Below are 17,882 nucleotides of genomic sequence, written 5' to 3'. Positions count from 1 at the left end.
GCCAGGATACTGGCAATTATAGGGTTCCCAGAAGTTGCATTTCACATACTGACCAGAAGGTGGCAACAGCGTAGCGCGTCAAGACTAGTTTTAATTTCCACGAAAAGTTCAAGCCATCATTATGACAGGTCAACTGATTACCTGTCAATCGCATATCTTTTTATTTCGTCTTAATTCTAAAGTTGTATCCACTTTTCACATCCATCACGTTGTGTTAATTATTTCCTTTATTATAACAACTATAAAAAATAAACAAAAGACATTAAAATAGGAGTAGTCTCATCTGTGGCAGCGGCCTCTTCCTGACACATATTCTATCAGTTTCTGTGAAGTCAGACAGAAAGCATTAACCATGTTGGCCTGTTCCCGCAAGGCACAAACAAGATTCTGAGGCAGCACTTAACCGAAAGCTCCTGCATTCGACGCAACGCCACTTCGTCCAACAGGTCAAAGTTGATTTCGTCCTTGGTCGCTTCCGAAAAGGACACCGTCTGGCATCGAGTACATTATAAAAACAAACACACGACATCCACAGAAGGCGGATTCGTGACTTGTGTTGTTGTCCAGGACTTGTCAATTGTTTAGGGCATAATTCCTTTCCAATAAATAGTTGTATAAGCTGGTTGACTGTGTTTGGGCATTTACGTAGTTTAACCACCACTCATGTTGTTTCCATGATTCATGTTTAGAGTAGATATTCACTTTTAAATTTTATTGCAAACAATTTTGACATCCCCCAAATTACCGCCCCCCCGGTGGTCAATACCTGTCCACGTCCCGTGGTTACAGTGACGTGCGCTGCAGATCCGGCCACTGCGCAGTCCAATTCTCCGGCAGAGACCACGGACCTAGACAGGCAGAACAAAGGAGAACTTCAGCTACAGGACTTCCTCAGAGGATACATCTAATGTCTCTCGATTTAAGCTAGCTGGCGGAAGCTCCTCCCTGCTTGATCCATGCACCTTGATGCACATTTATGAACACTGAGAACAAACTCCGGGTCAAGTTCAATATTATGAGGAGGTGGGACAATTGCAATAAAAAAAAAAACCAAAAAAACCTAACATCTATTAATGGCCCTGCTGTGCAACATCCAAACAAACCTTCAGAATACCTGAGCTTTCTTCGGGTCAGTCTGTCGCTGGACTTTGTCAAGGAACCTCCTTTGATGGAGGTCACAGTCCTGTGGAGATATGAAGAGAAAGTTTAAATAGGAGTGATCCAGACAGTGTATAGAAATGCTGTGAGATGTACCTCAGGTTTCCTGTACTCATACCGCTGACAGTAAGGTTACGGACCCTTGCTTCTTTTGCCACCTGAAACCACAAAAAGGCACAGTGTCACTGTACATGCTACGGCAACTATACAGTTGCTTCTGTGGAATGTAAAGTGCATTACAAATAAAATGTAGTATTATTATAATTACGATTATTATTATTATTGTGTACCTTGAGTGTCCTGCCAGAGTTCTTTCGAGTCAAACTGTCTTGAAACGGTGTTGATTTTCCTTCAAAAAGGTAAAACGACATTTTTTATTTTATAAACAAGTCCAGGTCCAAAAAAATAATAAAACATTGCCTTTGGTGCTAGGCACTCTCTCGAGGGTCCGTTGTTTCATCTCTGGGGACTCCTGCTGCTGCAATCACACCACATAAGCGACTTGGCATTACTTTGACATACTTGCCAATGGCAGCAGAATCGCATAGCAGCTCACCTGCACAGCTAACGACACCTCGCTGGCTGACAATTCTTCTACAAAAAGGGAACAAATCAAGCATGACGACAGCCTTACATAGATGGCGCCTTAATCGCTGAGTTAATAAAATGTTGGCGCCATTTTAGATTTGACCAAGTGCAGTTGAGACGTATCACTTCAACATATTAGAGACAATAGCTATTTAAAAATTGTACAAAAATGATACTTTTTAACATACATAAGGACATAAAACACAATTAGTTATTAGCGGAAGGGATAATAAGGTGGGTACTGGAAAAAGAGAACCCGACTCACCAGTCAAATCCACGAAACGCATGTTCCGAATAGAAGGCGGCAACTTCATGAGCGCCACTTTGAACACTTTGTCGATATTTGATAGTGTGTTGTCGAGTCTGCTTTCCAGTTCCATCATTCTCTCTTGCGCTGCGTGTCAAAGTTGGATAACATAGTAAGACATCGCAAAGACAACCGACTAAGTGTTGTCTAACCTTCTTTCTCAACTTGCTGAATGAAGAGAGTAATTTTGCGTCCTCGGAATACCCTGCTTAATTCCTCCTGGTGCTTCTCTTTAGATGCGTTTCTTGAGCCCCTTGGTGCCATTTCAGCTTGCTCATAAGAAATTAACACTAATTGGGAGGAAAATGTCCGGATACCGTTTTATCTGTCAGGTGCAGACCGAAGACCTTAGTACGGAGGGCTGCTATTGGCTATTATTTACGTAGTTACATGACAACCCAAAAAGGACAGTAGGTATTGGCTGCCAACCTTAAATGCTTTTCGCCATCCAATCAAAGAACAGTTTCTAGAATAATTGGTTTGAAAGTACATTTAGCGTGCTAATGCGTCCGCAAAGACAAAATAAAAATGTCTTGGTGTGTTAAATATTGCAATAAAATAAATACATAATATATGATAAGGTTTCTTTTTTGCTGCAAAAACATTATTCCAGCAACAAAGTTTTGAAGTGAGAAAATAAAGGCAGTTTATTGGTAGACATACGTATTCAGCAGTCAAAAGATGTTTTGAAACATGTTTTAAACCACATACTGTACATGCAATCCTGTTATCTAATCTCTCATCTCATCAAGCACTTTATTAGGAATATTAGGAATCAAATGTTTGCTCTTTGGCAACAAAACAAGGCTGCCATGAATAAAAACTTCCAGTGATTACAACAAATGACATCATAAATATTACTTTTAACTGCTGCTCATTCCCATGGCTTTATTAAGACCTGCTTGGGTTCTTTTACAATCAACTGTACAAAACCAAACGCGTTTGTGAAAATCCAGTTCCACAAAAAAAAAAACCTGCCTTATTTACATATTGGCTTCACACACACAAACAAGCAAGGAAGGAACTCAAGGCACAGCGTCAACACGATAAGAACAAGTGAGCAAATGTTGCACAAGATGTCATCCGGACAGTACAGCAGATCAAACAAAACATAAAGATGCAATCCATCCTAACAGATAAGGTTATATTTTCAAGATGACACAGCAGTCCTAAAAAAAACAATGCACCTAGAAATACTTGAAATACAGCACGGAATACACAGCTTCGAACATTACGAATATGACAATACCTATTAGATTTCATTCCAAGAGGTCTTAGGGCCATACTGAAAAGAAAAAAATAAATAAAAACACACTGCGGAATTGTACAAGCAACTCATAGATTTTTGAGATAAAGTCCTCTTATAAGTAGTTTCTGATTAATAAAAAATGGCATAATTTGAAAAAGGTTTATAAGAAAAAAGTTGCATTTTGGATAACAGTACACTTTTGAGGACACAATTTAGTTTAGATTTTTATGAAAATACTATCATATAAAAACAAAGACATACAATTGGGATATTAAAAGTGTAATTTTACAAGAACAAAATTTAGTGTGATCTTGCCCCGTGCCAAGGATCTATGCTGAAGTAAGAGAAGGTTGATTTAATCAGATCATGGCCCCATCTGAAGAAAAGCAGTGCTTTGCCACCATCCTGTGGTATCTGTACACAAGATTAAATATTTTTGCAAGGTGGTCAATTATTTGCAGCAGGTCTCTGTACCTATCCCCTGCAAATTAGTGTGTACAACAAATTTACGTTATCATCATAAGATTCCAACATTGGTATGGAAGTGTTCTTTTCTTTTCTTTTTATAGCTTGGCCCTAATGCTTCTTAGGAATTTCAATCACAAGTTTGAAAGAGTGGAAGGATAAAAGTTCCCAAACGGACGGTGGGTAACACTAACAAGGGTGTTGCGTTCACAGTGTCTCCTTTTGAAGAAGTAGAAAAGCACCACACAATCTGGACATTTGACACACTTCTAGACAAACACCCCCCCCCCGCCCTCCTAAAAAATACAAACAAACAAAAACAGTGAATAAACACAAGCGAGGACCCAAGGACAGAACTTTGGGGGACTCCACATTTTGTGGCCCTGTGTCTCAATACTTTTGTCCAACCAGTGTATGACATCATCAGTCAGGTTCACGCAAAACGTGCATCTGTCACTTGAGCGAGTAGAGCAGCTCGGCGGTGTGACAAAGTGCCAAAGGATGCGCTGAGGAGAAGTACTGGCAGCACAGCCAGTCCTCCAGCTCGGCATTGCGCTCGGGTTCCAGTGACCGCTCGGCAAACTTCATCATGAGCAGCGCCCGCTTCACATCCAGCCAGTTGAGGAGGCCCTCATGCCGGGCGCCGTCTGGCCCCGGGCCACGGCTGCCCGACCCGTGCCTCTCCCACTGCTGGTCCATCAGGTCCTTCCTGGGCCCCCAGAGGAGGCTCTGCAGGACACGTTTAGCATCCTGGATGTGGATGCGCTTGATGGGGTCTGGTTGGAGCAGAAGCCGAGCCAGCCTCTGGAGGCCGGCGGAGTACAACGATACGGCCGGGATGGCCGGCAAGTCTTCGCAACGGTAGTCCTGCTCCTTCAGGGCCGGACTCACCTCCAAGGGGGAAAACAAAGAAATATTTACACTGACACTACGAGATTAAAATCAAAATTGTGTGAAGAAAATAAAGTTGTGAAATCCTAAATAAATGGTCAATTTTTCACGAAAAAAAGGCATCTACTTTTGTACAAATACTTTTTCTGGGGGAAAACTTGCAAAAATAAAGTACAGGTACTTGCAAAATAAGGGGTATAATTTTTTAAAAGAAAAAATCCTGTAAAAAAAAATTTACATTTTTGAGAAGAAAATAATAATAACAAAAAATTGTTATAGTATTTGTACATTTTCCATACAAAGGTAAATATGGCAGTGGTAGTTATGTTTCTTCAGGGCTCACCTCAAAGGGGTTGGGCTGATGGAGTAGCTCGTAGATCAGGATACCAGTCTGGAACTCGTCAAATTTGCGGTACTGGGCAGCGGACACGATCTCGGGCGCCAGGCGAGCGTGGTCCCGCTTGACACGAGGGTCCACGCTGGCGGACACGGAGTCCTCGACAGAGCGACGTTTGGCTTTGGCGAAGTTACTGATGAGGAGTCGAGGGAGGTGACGCTGACTGAAAGTGCCGCTCGTCTCTGTCTGCTGAGGAGATGGTGACGGGGTTGGTGGGTGAGGAACCAGGAGGAGGTTCTCCAGGCACAGGTGGCGGTGCGTCACGCCGTGCTCCTTCAGGTGCTCCAGGCCGTGGCACAGCTGGAGCAGCAGGAAACAGACGCGCCGCTCGTAAACCTCCGGCTGGCTTTTGTGGAAGGCCTCAAACTCGCGAGCAAAGTCGGCTGCCGTCTGCCGGGGGATCTCAGATGTGATGACCACCACCTGCTCGCACTCCGTCTGCTGCCCGCGCGGCTTGGGTGAGGACGCTGGCGACGCTGATGCGAATGCTTGGTCGGTGGGCAGCATGCTCTGGGGGACGCACGCCAGGAAGTGGCCACAGTCCTGCTGGAGGTTGAAGTGCGGGGGCATACTTTGCTGCACCGACAGACCGTACAGGTGACCCTGCTTGACCTCCGCAGACGGACTCTTGCAGATCTGACGAGGCAGGAGGGGGAGGAAAGGGAAAAAAAAGAAGAAGGCAAAGGAATGGGAGAGGGGAGGGGAGATGTCCAAAAAGGGAGGGGAGCCAAGACACAAGAAAGGAATTTCTATTAGCAGTTTCAAGGTCACAGCCTTCATGCTCATGTGAGACACATGCAAGGCAGGAGGAATTCTCAGAATACCAAAAACATACCAAAGGATCACCACAAACTGTCCAAAATTGAGTACACCATACTGAAAGTATGGTTGGCACCACCCTTAAAAGTCTAAATAGAGAGTGGTAGTGAGATGAACAATAGTCTGAGGTCATTCGGGATATGTCTGATTGTAAATTCCACCGCAAGATGAATGAGTGAGCTTCAAATCCTGTACAAAGAGCCACTTACGACCGAGTACACACCCCTCCTCGAGTTGTGTTTACTTTGGAGCTATGTTGTGTGCCCTCGTGGGACCAACCCATTTGACGTCCCAGAACAAATAAAACCGGCGCCTGATTTTAATCTGATGACCAGTCTTAATTTGTAAATCTGCAACTAAGCGAAGGGTCACTTAAACTGCCTTGATGACAACATTTAGTCAAGTGTTACCTTCACGGCGTAGGAGTTGCTGGGGTCTGAAGCACAGGCGGCCGAATAGTAGACGGCGTCACCCGCGTTGCAGCTGGGCTTGTTGGACGTGAGCCTGAACAACGACCAGTTGCTCTCCTCGAACCTCAGCCGGTTTCTCTGCGAGCCTGTGAAGTGCTCCTCGCACTTGAGAGCCAAGCGGCGCAGGGACTCGGCGTACAGGCCGCCCAGTTTGGAGTACACGCCCTCCCGGCTGTCGATGTTACTTAGGAGGGTCTGTAGCTGCAAACTGGAGCCCAGGTTGTGTGTCGCCCCTGCCTCGGAGACCGAAAAGGGGGCGCTTAGCTGGGGGGAGGAGGAGCAGGTGATGCTACTTCGGGAATGGACACCTAAACGACTGTGATTCTTAAAAGGCTCGTCCAAAGTTCGGGATCTGGAGGGTCGGCCGAGTGGAGCGAGACAGCTCTCCAGATACTCATTTGAGGAGAAAACAGGTCTCGGATCTACCGGACTAGATGGTAAACTGGCCCGACAGCTGGAGTCATTGGGTCTGCACACGTTGTTTTCAGACCCGGTGAAAGGTAAGCGTGGATAGGCCCGGACAAAAGCTTTAGAAGTGGCGCTGTCGGGGGCTGACACGGTGCGGTTGACCATCTTCTTCTCCGGCAGCGGAGGCGGCTGGTTGGCCGTTGTGCTAAAAGTTGGAGGGCGCGGAGAACCCGGTGCTGACGCGACAGGACTTCTCAGGAACGGAGAGGAGCAGGACAGCCGTGATCCATCACGAGAACCTGAGGAGAGATTCCGGCTTCAGTCAAGCGTGTGTAGAATTCAACATCCGCTTTCGACAGAGTTCGTTTTTCTTCCGACTAATCCCAGTTCAGATCTCCTTACCTCTTTTCTGTAACACAGCCGGAATCTTCCACAATCCAGGACTCATACTGAAATTCCAAACTCTGTCTTCCATCCACACTTGAGACATTCGCAAAGCGAGACTACTTGGTGACTTTTACCACCGAGGGAGTCAAGATACTGACATAATTGTGTGGTGCCGCCTCCAATAACTAACTGCAAGGAGGATGTAGCCAATCCCTTTTTCCCTCTCTTTATCTGACTCCATAATTATCTTGAAACAAACTGGAAGTCAGGAAGTCGCCGCAATTGCAAGAGAACTTTTTCATCCCAAAAACAGAAGCGACATGCTGCTTTGTTCCCTGTCTGAGGTCTTTGGCAAAGTCCTAAAAAATGGTTGCTGGTGGTTCGTCTCAGTCACAACAAAGTGTGAAAGAGGAAGAGATAGGAAGACAGACAGCCGCAATAAAACCTTGGGAGTTCCTCTACTTGTTTGTGTGGAGTTTTACGCTGAACAAAATGCATCAGAATAGTCCAACACAGAAGCAACACTTTTCCAATCGCACCATTAGCTGTATACAGTGTTAACCCATCTGGGCCACAAAACATACAATGATAAAAAATGTCTCAAGTTCCAAAAGAGGAGAGGCGTACAACAATTGTAAATATGCATATTTTCACTTAAGCCTAAAAATAAACTGCAGATACTTCCACATCACAAGAACTTAAATGTGTGACTTCCTTGTTCCTTTTTCTAACCGCAAACACAAAGATGACCCTGTTGTTTCAGTTCAATAGCTTAGTTTTTTGTTTTTTGTTTTTTGTTTCAAGTTACATTTATTCACACATATACATACACAGCTCATTTTATACAGCTTGCTGGACATATCAATAGCTTTTAACCACTGCATTGGCTGGCTCTCCTCTATTCAAGTTGGGGCTTGAAGCTTTTGACTTTAAAATAGTACTGCGGGGAAATTTCTAAAAGCAATGACTGCATCAGTTGTCATGAGACACCGTAATCTGTTTTTACTTCTTCATAAATGTAATCAAAGAGGAACCACCAAAGGGCCACAATAAAACACTGCGGCAAAGTGAAAATGAATGCTAATGTGTGGAGAAACGGGATTAGCTTACATTAGTGTTTGTGTCCTCAAATTTTACAATAGCCCCTTTTCACACAGATCCCATGCAAAAAAAACTTTGCGGGGGTCTGGCCAGTGAATCTTGAGTGTTCAAGTGCACACAGAGTGAAAGTATGTGTGAGACAATGAACAGCCAGCCAGTGTTTTATGTCACCCGCGGGCTATCAGCTCATCACTAGGTAGTAAAATAAGAGTACCGGCCTTGACCAATAGTAATCAGTACTACAGAGCAGAATAGGGACATTCGATCAAAGCAACTCACCCGAGTCAGCAGTCAGACTGTCGGTGGAGGCAGTCGGCAGGCCGGCGCTGCTGCCCAGGTCTCGAGGGGATGCGGCGGAACTCTCCAGTGAGCGGTTCAGTTCCATGTTGCTGCCGCTCAGGTGAGCGGACACTCTGAGGTAAAGAAAGACAAGAAGAGGGCTCAAAAAAAAAATACTCCCTAGTCACATTTAATTGTTATATATTCACTTCCTGATTTGGCACAATACATATTCGAACTTCCCATTCACGTTTCTGAAAACGGAGAACCTACTCATTTTTCAAAATAGGCGACCAATTAAGGTGATTGACAGCCACTCACTTGTCTAATAGATGGTGCTAATGGTTCAGGCAAACAGCTTTTTGTCCTATTCCTCCATTGCCTCCATTACAAAACGCCGTCATTAATCTCACGACCTTCATCTCTGCCGTAAATCAACAAACGACGGAGGGCGAAGAGAAGATAAACGCTCCTCAAAGGTTTCTGCTGTCATTTTCGATACCAAAGGAACCGCCGTCAAAGGCGTATGACGCAGAGACACGTCTGTGCAAGTCTATGGACAATGTTTTTCCAAAACATATGATTTTCGATGTGGAAAGAATGTCTCACGCTGCCCGTTAGCGATGGATGAACTACAAGTCTCCTAAAAAGGTTGATTTTATTTTCAATTACTTTGGTTGAAAAACGTCTGCTCCTCACCTCAGCCTACTTTAAAGAGTTAAGTCAATTTGATTCAATTTAAGTGCCCACTGTGCTCCTAAAAATAATTCTTTGAGGCCCTGTAGATGGATTTTTATCATGAAAGACTAATACATTTTTGAATGTATTTTTCCTCTTTTTTTTCCCCCAACAGATAAATATTGCGAATAAGAAAATATATTACAAAAATATTGTCGAAAAATAACAACGGTGCTAATTAGGGTATGACGCAAATGTCAGTGCTGTTTGAGGTGTGGTATGCAGATATTTGATAAGATAACATGGTTGTAGACAACCACAATACATCCCGCAAGCACCATGGAAGTTTTTTATCATGATACTATGAACAAAGGTTGCAGCATAAAGATATTGATGGCTGAGAAAGGCTGAGTGAAAACTAAGGACAAATTACAAGCTGGTGGAAAAAGAAAGCACCCCCCCCACCCCCGCAAAAAAAAAGCCAATTTCTAGCCCACAAACTAAAAGGCATTTCGTCACAACACAAAACCGCACAACTCACCAGGATGTTTGTCCCACTTATTTTGGGGATTCCTGCTTTTAGTCCAAACTGCACTTAATCAACATCCTAATTGCACATTTCCTGCGAACAGATACCAACACTTCCTTTGCTATAAAAAGACGCCAGGCAAGGTTGTCATTTACAATTCTGTGACCGCACTGACCCGGTTTTAAAGTGTACATGAGCATCTAGCAGTGAATGACACACATTACTTACGGTTGCACTGTGGAACACTGACAAGACATGAACCAAAAGACCAAGTGATTACACTAAATCGTGACTAAACAGAGGTGTGTGTGTGAGGTTACCGCGCCTGACATTAACTTATGACACATTTGATGAGATTTGAGCAAGGTGGGGCTTGGAAAGATTTCCAGCTGACTCAGAATTTAGAGGAGCCACAATGTGATGCAACACAATCATGCAAGCTTCTGTAGAATTCTTGAAGTTGAAATTTTTTGCACAAAACAAATTCCAACAAAAGTCAAAAACATGCAGAGACTTTTGCCTTCCAATGCTTGGAAATTTTCCACAAAAATGTCAGTCAACAATTGGAACCAAAGCATCTTACCTTCGAAAGAGTTCCGACTAGCAGACTCCAACCAGCCCCCCAAAACAAACAACAAGCTTCAGGTTCAGCCTGGTGGCTTTCGAAAGTCCCCAAATAAGATGTAACCGAACGCTGGCACCACCCGGGTCATAGCTGTATTTAAAACTCCCAAATCAAGCGCTCCCGCATGGTGAGCGCTCACATTGCGAGTGACTGGCCAATCTATTAATTCTACTTCTATTGATGGACACTGTGACTGCCAGAGTGGGACAGTTTGGGTGTTGCCCCGAGCAACAATCTGTTCAGCAGAGCTCCTTCCCTCCAGCTGACCCGCTCTTGAATCTATTTACAATTTTACACATACTGCACATGTACATATTACCTGCACATGACTACTAGTGCAAAGTAAGGACTAATCCAAAGCAAGAAATGACACAAATAAAAAGTATTTTGACAGAAATGAAAATTTCTGCTTCGAAAACCATCTGTGACTTTTAAATGATTCAAAAAAAATCATGGGGGCACATGCAAACGAATCAACTTGGGTTCATTATGATACACGCCATCCACTTGACTGTTTTTTATATTTTTAAAAACATCCACATGCATTGTCCAATATTTTCAATCGCCAAATCACCATTATCGTGCAAGCAAACCGGCAAAAAAAATCTGACCAAAAAATATATATTTTACAAAAATGATGAGTTTAAAATAAGTGCAACCAAATAATCATCAATCTGTTCTGTGATGCTTATTTCAAAGCAAGCAATTTTATTTTAAACTTCATCAGCAATTAATTTGGAATTAAAAAACCTCACAACTGTTTCATCTTTGTCCCCTATTTTTAATGGCTCAGTCTATCAAGCTGCAGTCAAAACAAAGGTCACTATTTAACAGTGTGTTCATTTGAATTAAAAAAAAAAAACTCCCATTACGAGCATTGAATGGAACAAGGCGTGCATTTAGGAGGGATGCTCTGCCGCTTTGAATGGAGATGAAATAAAGCTGCCACACAGTTGACAGCACTCAGGTACTGTATATACCACACCGCATATCCTATCAGCGAGCAAATTAGATTTATTTTGTCATGACTAAGTGCCCGTCTTGAGTGCTACATTATGCGCAAAAAATAAATGACAGAGCCATTCATGCTAATGCACAATCAAGCGCAGGTAGGAGAATGTCTATTTGTCATTCTTACCTGTGCTGCTTCTTGGGTGGGGGCGGTGGAGGTGTTTGGTTGGCTTCATGGGTGGTTGATCCCTGCCTGCCTGCCGCCAGATGCTCTGTTGAGCTCTCGTGTTGCTTGGCCGGCATGCTCCTGCTCTTCTGCTTGGCCTCCTCCACTGCGACGACACCCTCGCTGTACCCCTGACAGACACCATTGTTGGGCAGGGGCGGGGGAACCGTGCCTGGCTCTGTCATCGGAGGGGGGCTGTTCAGAGCCTTGCTGCAGACTCTGGACTCCTTCCAAACAGCAGGGCCATTGAGCGGGCCTGTCACACGAGATGTTGTCCGGGGATTAGTAGTCAGCGTCTTCTTTTCAGCCTCTTTCCGCTCCTCCTCCTCCTCTTCCTCATCAATACGACAGTTCCAGGCGGAGTTGTGATGGTGTTGCTTGTGCCAGCGCTCGGTTGCTGCCAGGCTGTGGTTTTCAGGCTGGACCTTGAAGTGTCCCTCTTTGGCAGAGACCAAGAAAAGCATGGAGAGTTCGGGGAGGGGAACGGGAGACGATAAGGACGGAGAGAGGCTGGAGGTGCCCAGTTTGGGAAGGTCCGGAAGTGGAACCGGTGACGAGATGGATGGTGACAGGCTGGAGGTGCCAAGTTTGGGGGACCGGGTGGTCCTTTTTGGTGGGATGGGCGGGCTAGATTGTGGTCTGGGTTGTATCGAGGGAGCGAGGCTGGATTCTGTAACCAAGGAGGGGGCACTGCGGCTGGGGCTGGGCCAGCGGAAAGCAGTGCTGCTCGGGTCCTTTTGTGCTGTGGGGCTAAAGTGACACTTGGTGCTGACGGCAGAATCGGGACTACTCAGGTAGAAGGTCCTGTTATTCTCTGAGTGAGTAGCCATCATACTGATGGTTGCCCGCTGACCTTCTTCTGTGATTTCAGAATTGTAAGCCTGGTCTGGTGAACCCAGTTGGGTTTGTGCTCCCTTACCCTGTGGCCTGCGCTTTTTCTTGGTGCTCTCTGCATAAATGGGCTCCGAGTTTGGACCACCGGGGGAGCTGGGCATGGAGTTAGCTTGAGGGCTCCCAACAGAAGCCTCGGTCACAGGTAGTGAATCTGTGCTGCTACCGAAAGAGGAGGAGGAGGAGTCTAATGGGCTGTTTTGTTTGGACATGACAGGAGGATAGTGGATGGACGGCTGACTGTTATTTAGAGTGTCAAGAGATAAGGCTGGAGTTAAGGAACTGGCAAAAGTGCTGGACGTCTTGGCAGTTAGCACAGCAGTGCTCCTATACCTGATGCCATTGCTGTACGATTTAGACGGACTGGTCGGACCAATGTCCGCAGAATTCTGTTGCAAAGAATTTGCTCTCTGTGTGGCACTACTGAGGTTAGAAGTGCTCTTGGTTCTTGGGGAAGTGGTACTATTCTGCTGCCTGCGGGTCTCTTCATTGACACTTTGAGGACATTTAACTTCATCTTGAGTGACCAACATGTTGCTAATGATCATGGAGTCTTTGGACAGAGAAGAAAAGCAAAAGTCGGGCTTAGTGTCAGGACTTTGAAGAGTTGAATCTCTAAGGCCCTTATTGCAATTTTTACTATCAATGTAAAGGGAGGAGAGATCCAGGATCTTTTTCAGACCCAAACGCTCCACTGGGCTCTTTGTGTTTTTCTGTCACACAGAAACAAATGGTAAAAAAATATGAACAAACAGTATGACAGATTTCAAACCAGTTGAGAAAATTCACCTGCTCTATGTTCATGTTGACATCAGCCATGGTGTCGCCTGTGTCCAAACTCATCATGGTGGGCTTGACGGCGATGGTGGGCTTGCTGTAGGGTGAAGACGCCGTCACTGCGTTGTCGTCATCGCCTCCGGTCTTCGGACACGTGGCGGCGGGTGCGGCGCCGGCCGGGCGGCCTGTGGTTTTGTGTGCGCTGAGCTGGTGGAAGCAGTTCTTGCAGGAGCCGGGTTTCCACACGTGTTCTGCAAAATCGCTACACACTGACATCTTCGGCTTCGCTCGATCAGCGGAAGGTCAGAAGTGGCAGTGGAGCGTTGCGCCACAGACGGGACACGATCTCATGGCTGCCGAGGTTGTGGCGGATTAGGGAGGAGAGGAAAAAAGACATGAGTTTAAAATAAGTGGGTATTATTTTGCTCAACCTACAAGTAGAATCATGTCCTTTCCTTCTTCCGAGCAACATAGCTATTTTTTGAGCAAGGCATCATGGTGCTAATTTTGCTTTACGATGCTCATATGACGTATGACGTGTCACATCAAAGTCAACTCATTTGGTCATTCAAAATCCAGTCTTTAGTTATGTATGAAGCAATTGAATCTATTTATATTAACAGCTGTGTACACGTTCCACTCAAAAGGGAAACAATTGCTTTTGTAATTGTAAAAATCTAATATATTAAAATAGTAAGTACTTTACAATAAAATAAATATTAATAAAAATTACAACTAATAATAATTCATTTACAATAAATTAATATTAATTATTTTACACATAAATGAGATGGGAATCATTTTGTCAAATAATGATGTACAATAATAGATTTGTATTACACAAAAAGCTTCTTCAATGGAAATGTCCACTTCAAATCTTATTTATTATATATTACAGTATGTGTACTTTCCCAGGTTTGCTTGTTTTGGTTACCATAAATGTGGAATTTTGGAATCTGCTATCGGAGATTAAAAGAATCCATCATGTCTGCCTTCCTTCGGTCTAACGTCCAAATATAAAAACAGCAACAAGGGGAGCCTGATCTCAGACATTCATTAGGATAAAAATGTCAACTGCGGTTGTAACATAAGAAGTGCTGGTATTTCTTGTTCTCATGGCCTTCTAAATTGGAGGGTCTGTTGAAACACACACAAAAAAAACACAACAACTGAGCAAGCAAAAGAGAGCGAGGCTGCTTGTTGTGAACCCTGGTGACATTAAAAGTCTTCCCGGATCCTCAGCAGCCCCCGACATGCTGCAGGAAGACTGACGAGCCTCAAACATCCCGGAGGTCGGAATGTAAGGAATGTTAAAAAGGCGCAAGTCTCACCAGGGTGAATCTCGCACCCAGAGAAAAAAAAAAAAACCTCCTCCTCTTCTAAACATGTGTGAGTGTCCTTGGACAAACAAAAGCTCCCACCTCCTTCCTCCTGTCGAACAGGAGTGACAGCGACAGGATCAACACCACTTCACAAGAATCGGGCATTCCTTTTTATTTTTCCTTACCCTGTTTTAATGACCTCTCAACAAGGTGTTGCAATGACACACGAGCCCATTAGAGAAGTTCTCAAAAACATGTTGGTCATTCGTAAGAAGGATATCCCCAAGCCTCCAGAGAAAAACACAATTGTGAAGCCTTAGGAAGTAGGCGACTTCCCGTTGTTTTAAAAAAGTACAAAATAATTTATTCGTGTTTACATTTGACCTTTTTTTCCGTCTGACTCACTTGAAGTTCGCTCCGTGTTTGTTTTGTTGGGTTTGTAACGACAGCGAGAGCCTCGCCTATCAACCTTGTGTTATCCAGTCCAAACCAAATGATGACTATCGGAAACTCATATTTGGTTTTGGCATTCCTTCGGTTGTGGTTTCAAAGTGCTTTCACTGTCTTGGGCTTTCGGCAATAAAAGACATTGATTTAATGTTCGTTTACATGACAACAACGCCGAAGGACAATTTTTTACCTTTACGTTTAAGTTTTCACATAAAAGCCATCACGTTGCCACTCCCGCTACATCTCTATTTGGCTCATTACGACGTCAGCCGTTGTTTGACAAGACCTAGACCCAACTGTCGACATTCCCCACCCCTCCTCAAGCTCCGATATTTCTCACTCCTTACGAAAAAAAAAAAGCTGCAAAAGTTCAATCACATGACAACGTTCAAAATAACAGAAACATGAATGTGTTAAGAAGTCACCAGAGGACAAGCTAACCAGAGAAGCTAAAGAGTGAGCCTGAATGTTGAGAGATGCTGTCACTCAGCCAAAACGCAAATGTATGGAACAAATGCAAACTATTGAAAACTTTTTTGTTGTCGGGCAAACACCGTTTAAGTACTCCAATAAAAATCAGCATATTAGCATTTGCCGGAATGCTGGTCTCTGAGCATTTACTGCAATAAAAACATGCCTTGTGAACCCTCACAACTGATCTTTGACAGTCATGACTGAAAAAACTCTCACAAAGAGGAATAACTGGGTTTTTTTTTAGTTGCCATATATTACTTTAAACAAGAGTAATTGTGCATCTGGACCAACAATTAATACAAATTGACTAATAGGATGCAATAAAAAGGTATAATAAGCTCGAGGGGCTTATCAATACACAAAAAGCTGCTCAAACTGCACTTTAGCTCGTCATCTAGTCGCCTATGCCTCTATAAATAATCAGTTTGAAGTACATATAATCATTATGGGGAAATCAAATGAAACAAATTATGATCTGCATTTTGTGAGAATTTGCCAACTATTGCCCACGAGCCGTCGGTTGAGGACCCCTGCTTAAAGTGCAACACTTGAGTTTGAATGTAGCGCTCACACAAATAAATCAAGTTTTCTCCAAAAAGTGTACAAAATATTGGCGGGACGTCATCAATAAACAAAAGTGTTGACAACGTGAGAACAACTTTCACATCAAACGTGATTTTAGAACCCATGTTTTCTTAAAAAATAAAAACTCATGGGGCTTTGAACGTGTTCTCAAAGCGATTAACACTTGAGTGAAGTTATAATGTATAATGAGTGATTATTATTTACGAATTATTAGCTATATTAGCTTGAAATGACCGGAAGCTTACCTGCTCGGACTTTGTATTTTTGCCTGGCAACAAGAAATCAACCTCGCCTAAAACCTTCAAAACTAGACCAGAAAACAAAAGTCGAGTGTTCGAATCTCTCTGCTGGTCCTGGAGCACTGCTATATCCGTTTTGTGTCTTGATGACTTATCCCCCCCCCCCACACCTCCAATGCGACAGGTTCTTAAGGCGGGTGGGTTTGCTTGTTCTTGTGGTTGCAGACGTGCGTGCACGTTGCTGCTATTTGCTTGAATGACTGTGAATGAATGTGAGTGTGTTGTGCAGAGGTGCAGCACGAATCCTCCCTCTGCAGTAGCTTGGAAGGGAAGGACGAAGGGAGGGAGGGGAGGGAGGGATGTGAGGTGGGAGGAGCCCACAGCAGCCATGCTGTCTGACCACTGGTGGCTTTTTTATTACCTCCACCAAGGAGGAAATTATGTAGAACTGACTAAGTGTGGTGAGTGAATGGGTATGGATGCAACCCAGTGAGTTGCATCAATATAGAGAGAGGATTTGGTATTAATCATGATTAAGAAGTGAAATTTGGATTTAGATCATACATGCTGCAGAGGGGGGGGGGGGATTCAAACAGAATTGGATTGAATTTGCGGTGTGTCTTAATAGCTACCATGTGGATGCTTTTAATGACTGCATCAATAATACCACACACGACGAGCAGTAAAAAAAAAAAACTTTTGATGTGGCGGTTAGCTGGAGGTTTTTGTTCAAGTCGCTTCCCGCCCCTCTTAGACCCCCCTTGGACTGTTTTTGCTTTGAATATCCTGAGCCTGGTTGGACTCCTGCATAGTCTACCAAAGTACCTGCTCTTGAAAATAAGCGCACAGTCTTTGCTGCTGCCGGATAGCATGCAGTCTATCAATAAATCACGTGTAGCCGCTCATTTTTTTACAACACTTACTTGAATGAAGCGAACGTGGTCGGCTGGAGGCGAGCCAGGATCATGAAACATCTCTGTGATGTGTGAGGTTTTTTTTTTTCCCGTCACCTTTTCCCAGCCTGGAGCTCTGCATTACAATCGGATAAACACACAGCAATAAGTCATTGGAGTGGTTTGCGTGGAAAGACAAATTTCGACATTGTATTTTTCTTTTTTTGCTGCACTTGTCCCTTTTTCACAGAATGAATTATTCAAAAGACATTCATCTCAAATTCAATCTGGCGAGGAGGAGGTAGAAGGTTTTAATGCAAGCAGCGACTAATTGACTTGTAACGATGGCAGCCATTATAGAGATCGCAGACACTTGGCCTATCTCCACTACGGAGGACAACCCCGGAGAATTCCCATTGGAGCGACTTAATCAAAGCGATTAGAATTTTATTAATAGCCTGCAACTGGCGGTTTGACTCCCGTGTGTACGTCTTCGATTGTATGTGTGTGTTCTACTCGGAAAATAAAAGTACAAAAAAATGCTGCGTCGTCCATCTGGATAATCCTTTTCTCCGAGCCGTTGCAACCTTGAATGTCTCGCTTCTCCCTGGAAGCCCTTTCATTATATTTGTATTTAGTTTTCAACTTCACTTGGTTGTTACAATGTGCTCCAATCTTAACATATACAAGTGCGGCTTCATCGAGCCTGGTCACACGGCGTGG

The 17,882-nt window shown here is 44.0% G+C and overlaps 2 protein-coding genes across 5 annotated transcripts; both read right to left on the bottom strand.

The window, feature by feature from the left end:
* Positions 1–209: 209 nt before the first annotated feature.
* cdca9 (cell division cycle associated 9) lies at positions 210–2,392 on the bottom strand. Of its 3 annotated transcripts, none has more exons than XM_085926265.1 (10): positions 2,206–2,392; positions 2,012–2,140; positions 1,715–1,749; positions 1,579–1,636; positions 1,449–1,507; positions 1,255–1,316; positions 1,115–1,183; positions 767–848; positions 405–491; positions 210–324 (listed from the first exon to the last, which is right to left on the bottom strand). In XM_085926265.1, the coding sequence occupies exons 1-10, from the start codon at positions 2,315–2,317 to the stop codon at positions 280–282; spliced, it is 738 nt and encodes a 245-aa protein (XP_085782391.1). In that variant the 5' UTR covers positions 2,318–2,392; the 3' UTR covers positions 210–279. The 3 variants fall into 3 exon arrangements, with proteins under 3 accessions (XP_085782391.1, XP_085782390.1, XP_085782389.1); XM_085926264.1 differs by having other exon boundaries at positions 1,715–1,752; positions 2,206–2,387; XM_085926263.1 differs by lacking the exon at positions 210–324 and having other exon boundaries at positions 333–491; positions 1,715–1,752; positions 2,206–2,391.
* A 282-nt stretch (positions 2,393–2,674) lies between these two features.
* Positions 2,675–17,295, bottom strand: prag1 (PEAK1 related, kinase-activating pseudokinase 1). 2 transcript variants are annotated; one of them, XM_085926463.1, is made up of 7 exons: positions 17,190–17,295; positions 13,209–13,549; positions 11,490–13,132; positions 8,520–8,653; positions 6,285–7,051; positions 5,002–5,691; positions 2,675–4,658 (listed from the first exon to the last, which is right to left on the bottom strand). In XM_085926463.1, exons 2-7 carry the CDS (start codon positions 13,470–13,472, stop codon positions 4,221–4,223), a joined length of 3,936 nt encoding a protein of 1,311 aa, XP_085782589.1. In that variant the 5' UTR covers positions 13,473–13,549; positions 17,190–17,295; the 3' UTR covers positions 2,675–4,220. The 2 variants fall into 2 exon arrangements, with proteins under 2 accessions (XP_085782589.1, XP_085782588.1); XM_085926462.1 differs by lacking the exon at positions 17,190–17,295 and adding an exon at positions 16,273–16,588.
* Positions 17,296–17,882: the final 587 nt, after the last annotated feature.

The sequence above is a fragment of the Syngnathus leptorhynchus genome, chromosome 12 (genome assembly GCF_054491065.1).
Source record: "Syngnathus leptorhynchus isolate UIUO chromosome 12, UIUO_Slep, whole genome shotgun sequence".
In the NCBI taxonomy this organism is placed as follows: Eukaryota; Metazoa; Chordata; class Actinopteri; order Syngnathiformes; family Syngnathidae; genus Syngnathus; species Syngnathus leptorhynchus.
The sequence above is the reverse complement of the archived record's forward strand: the minus strand, read 5'-3'. Positions and strand labels throughout refer to the sequence as shown.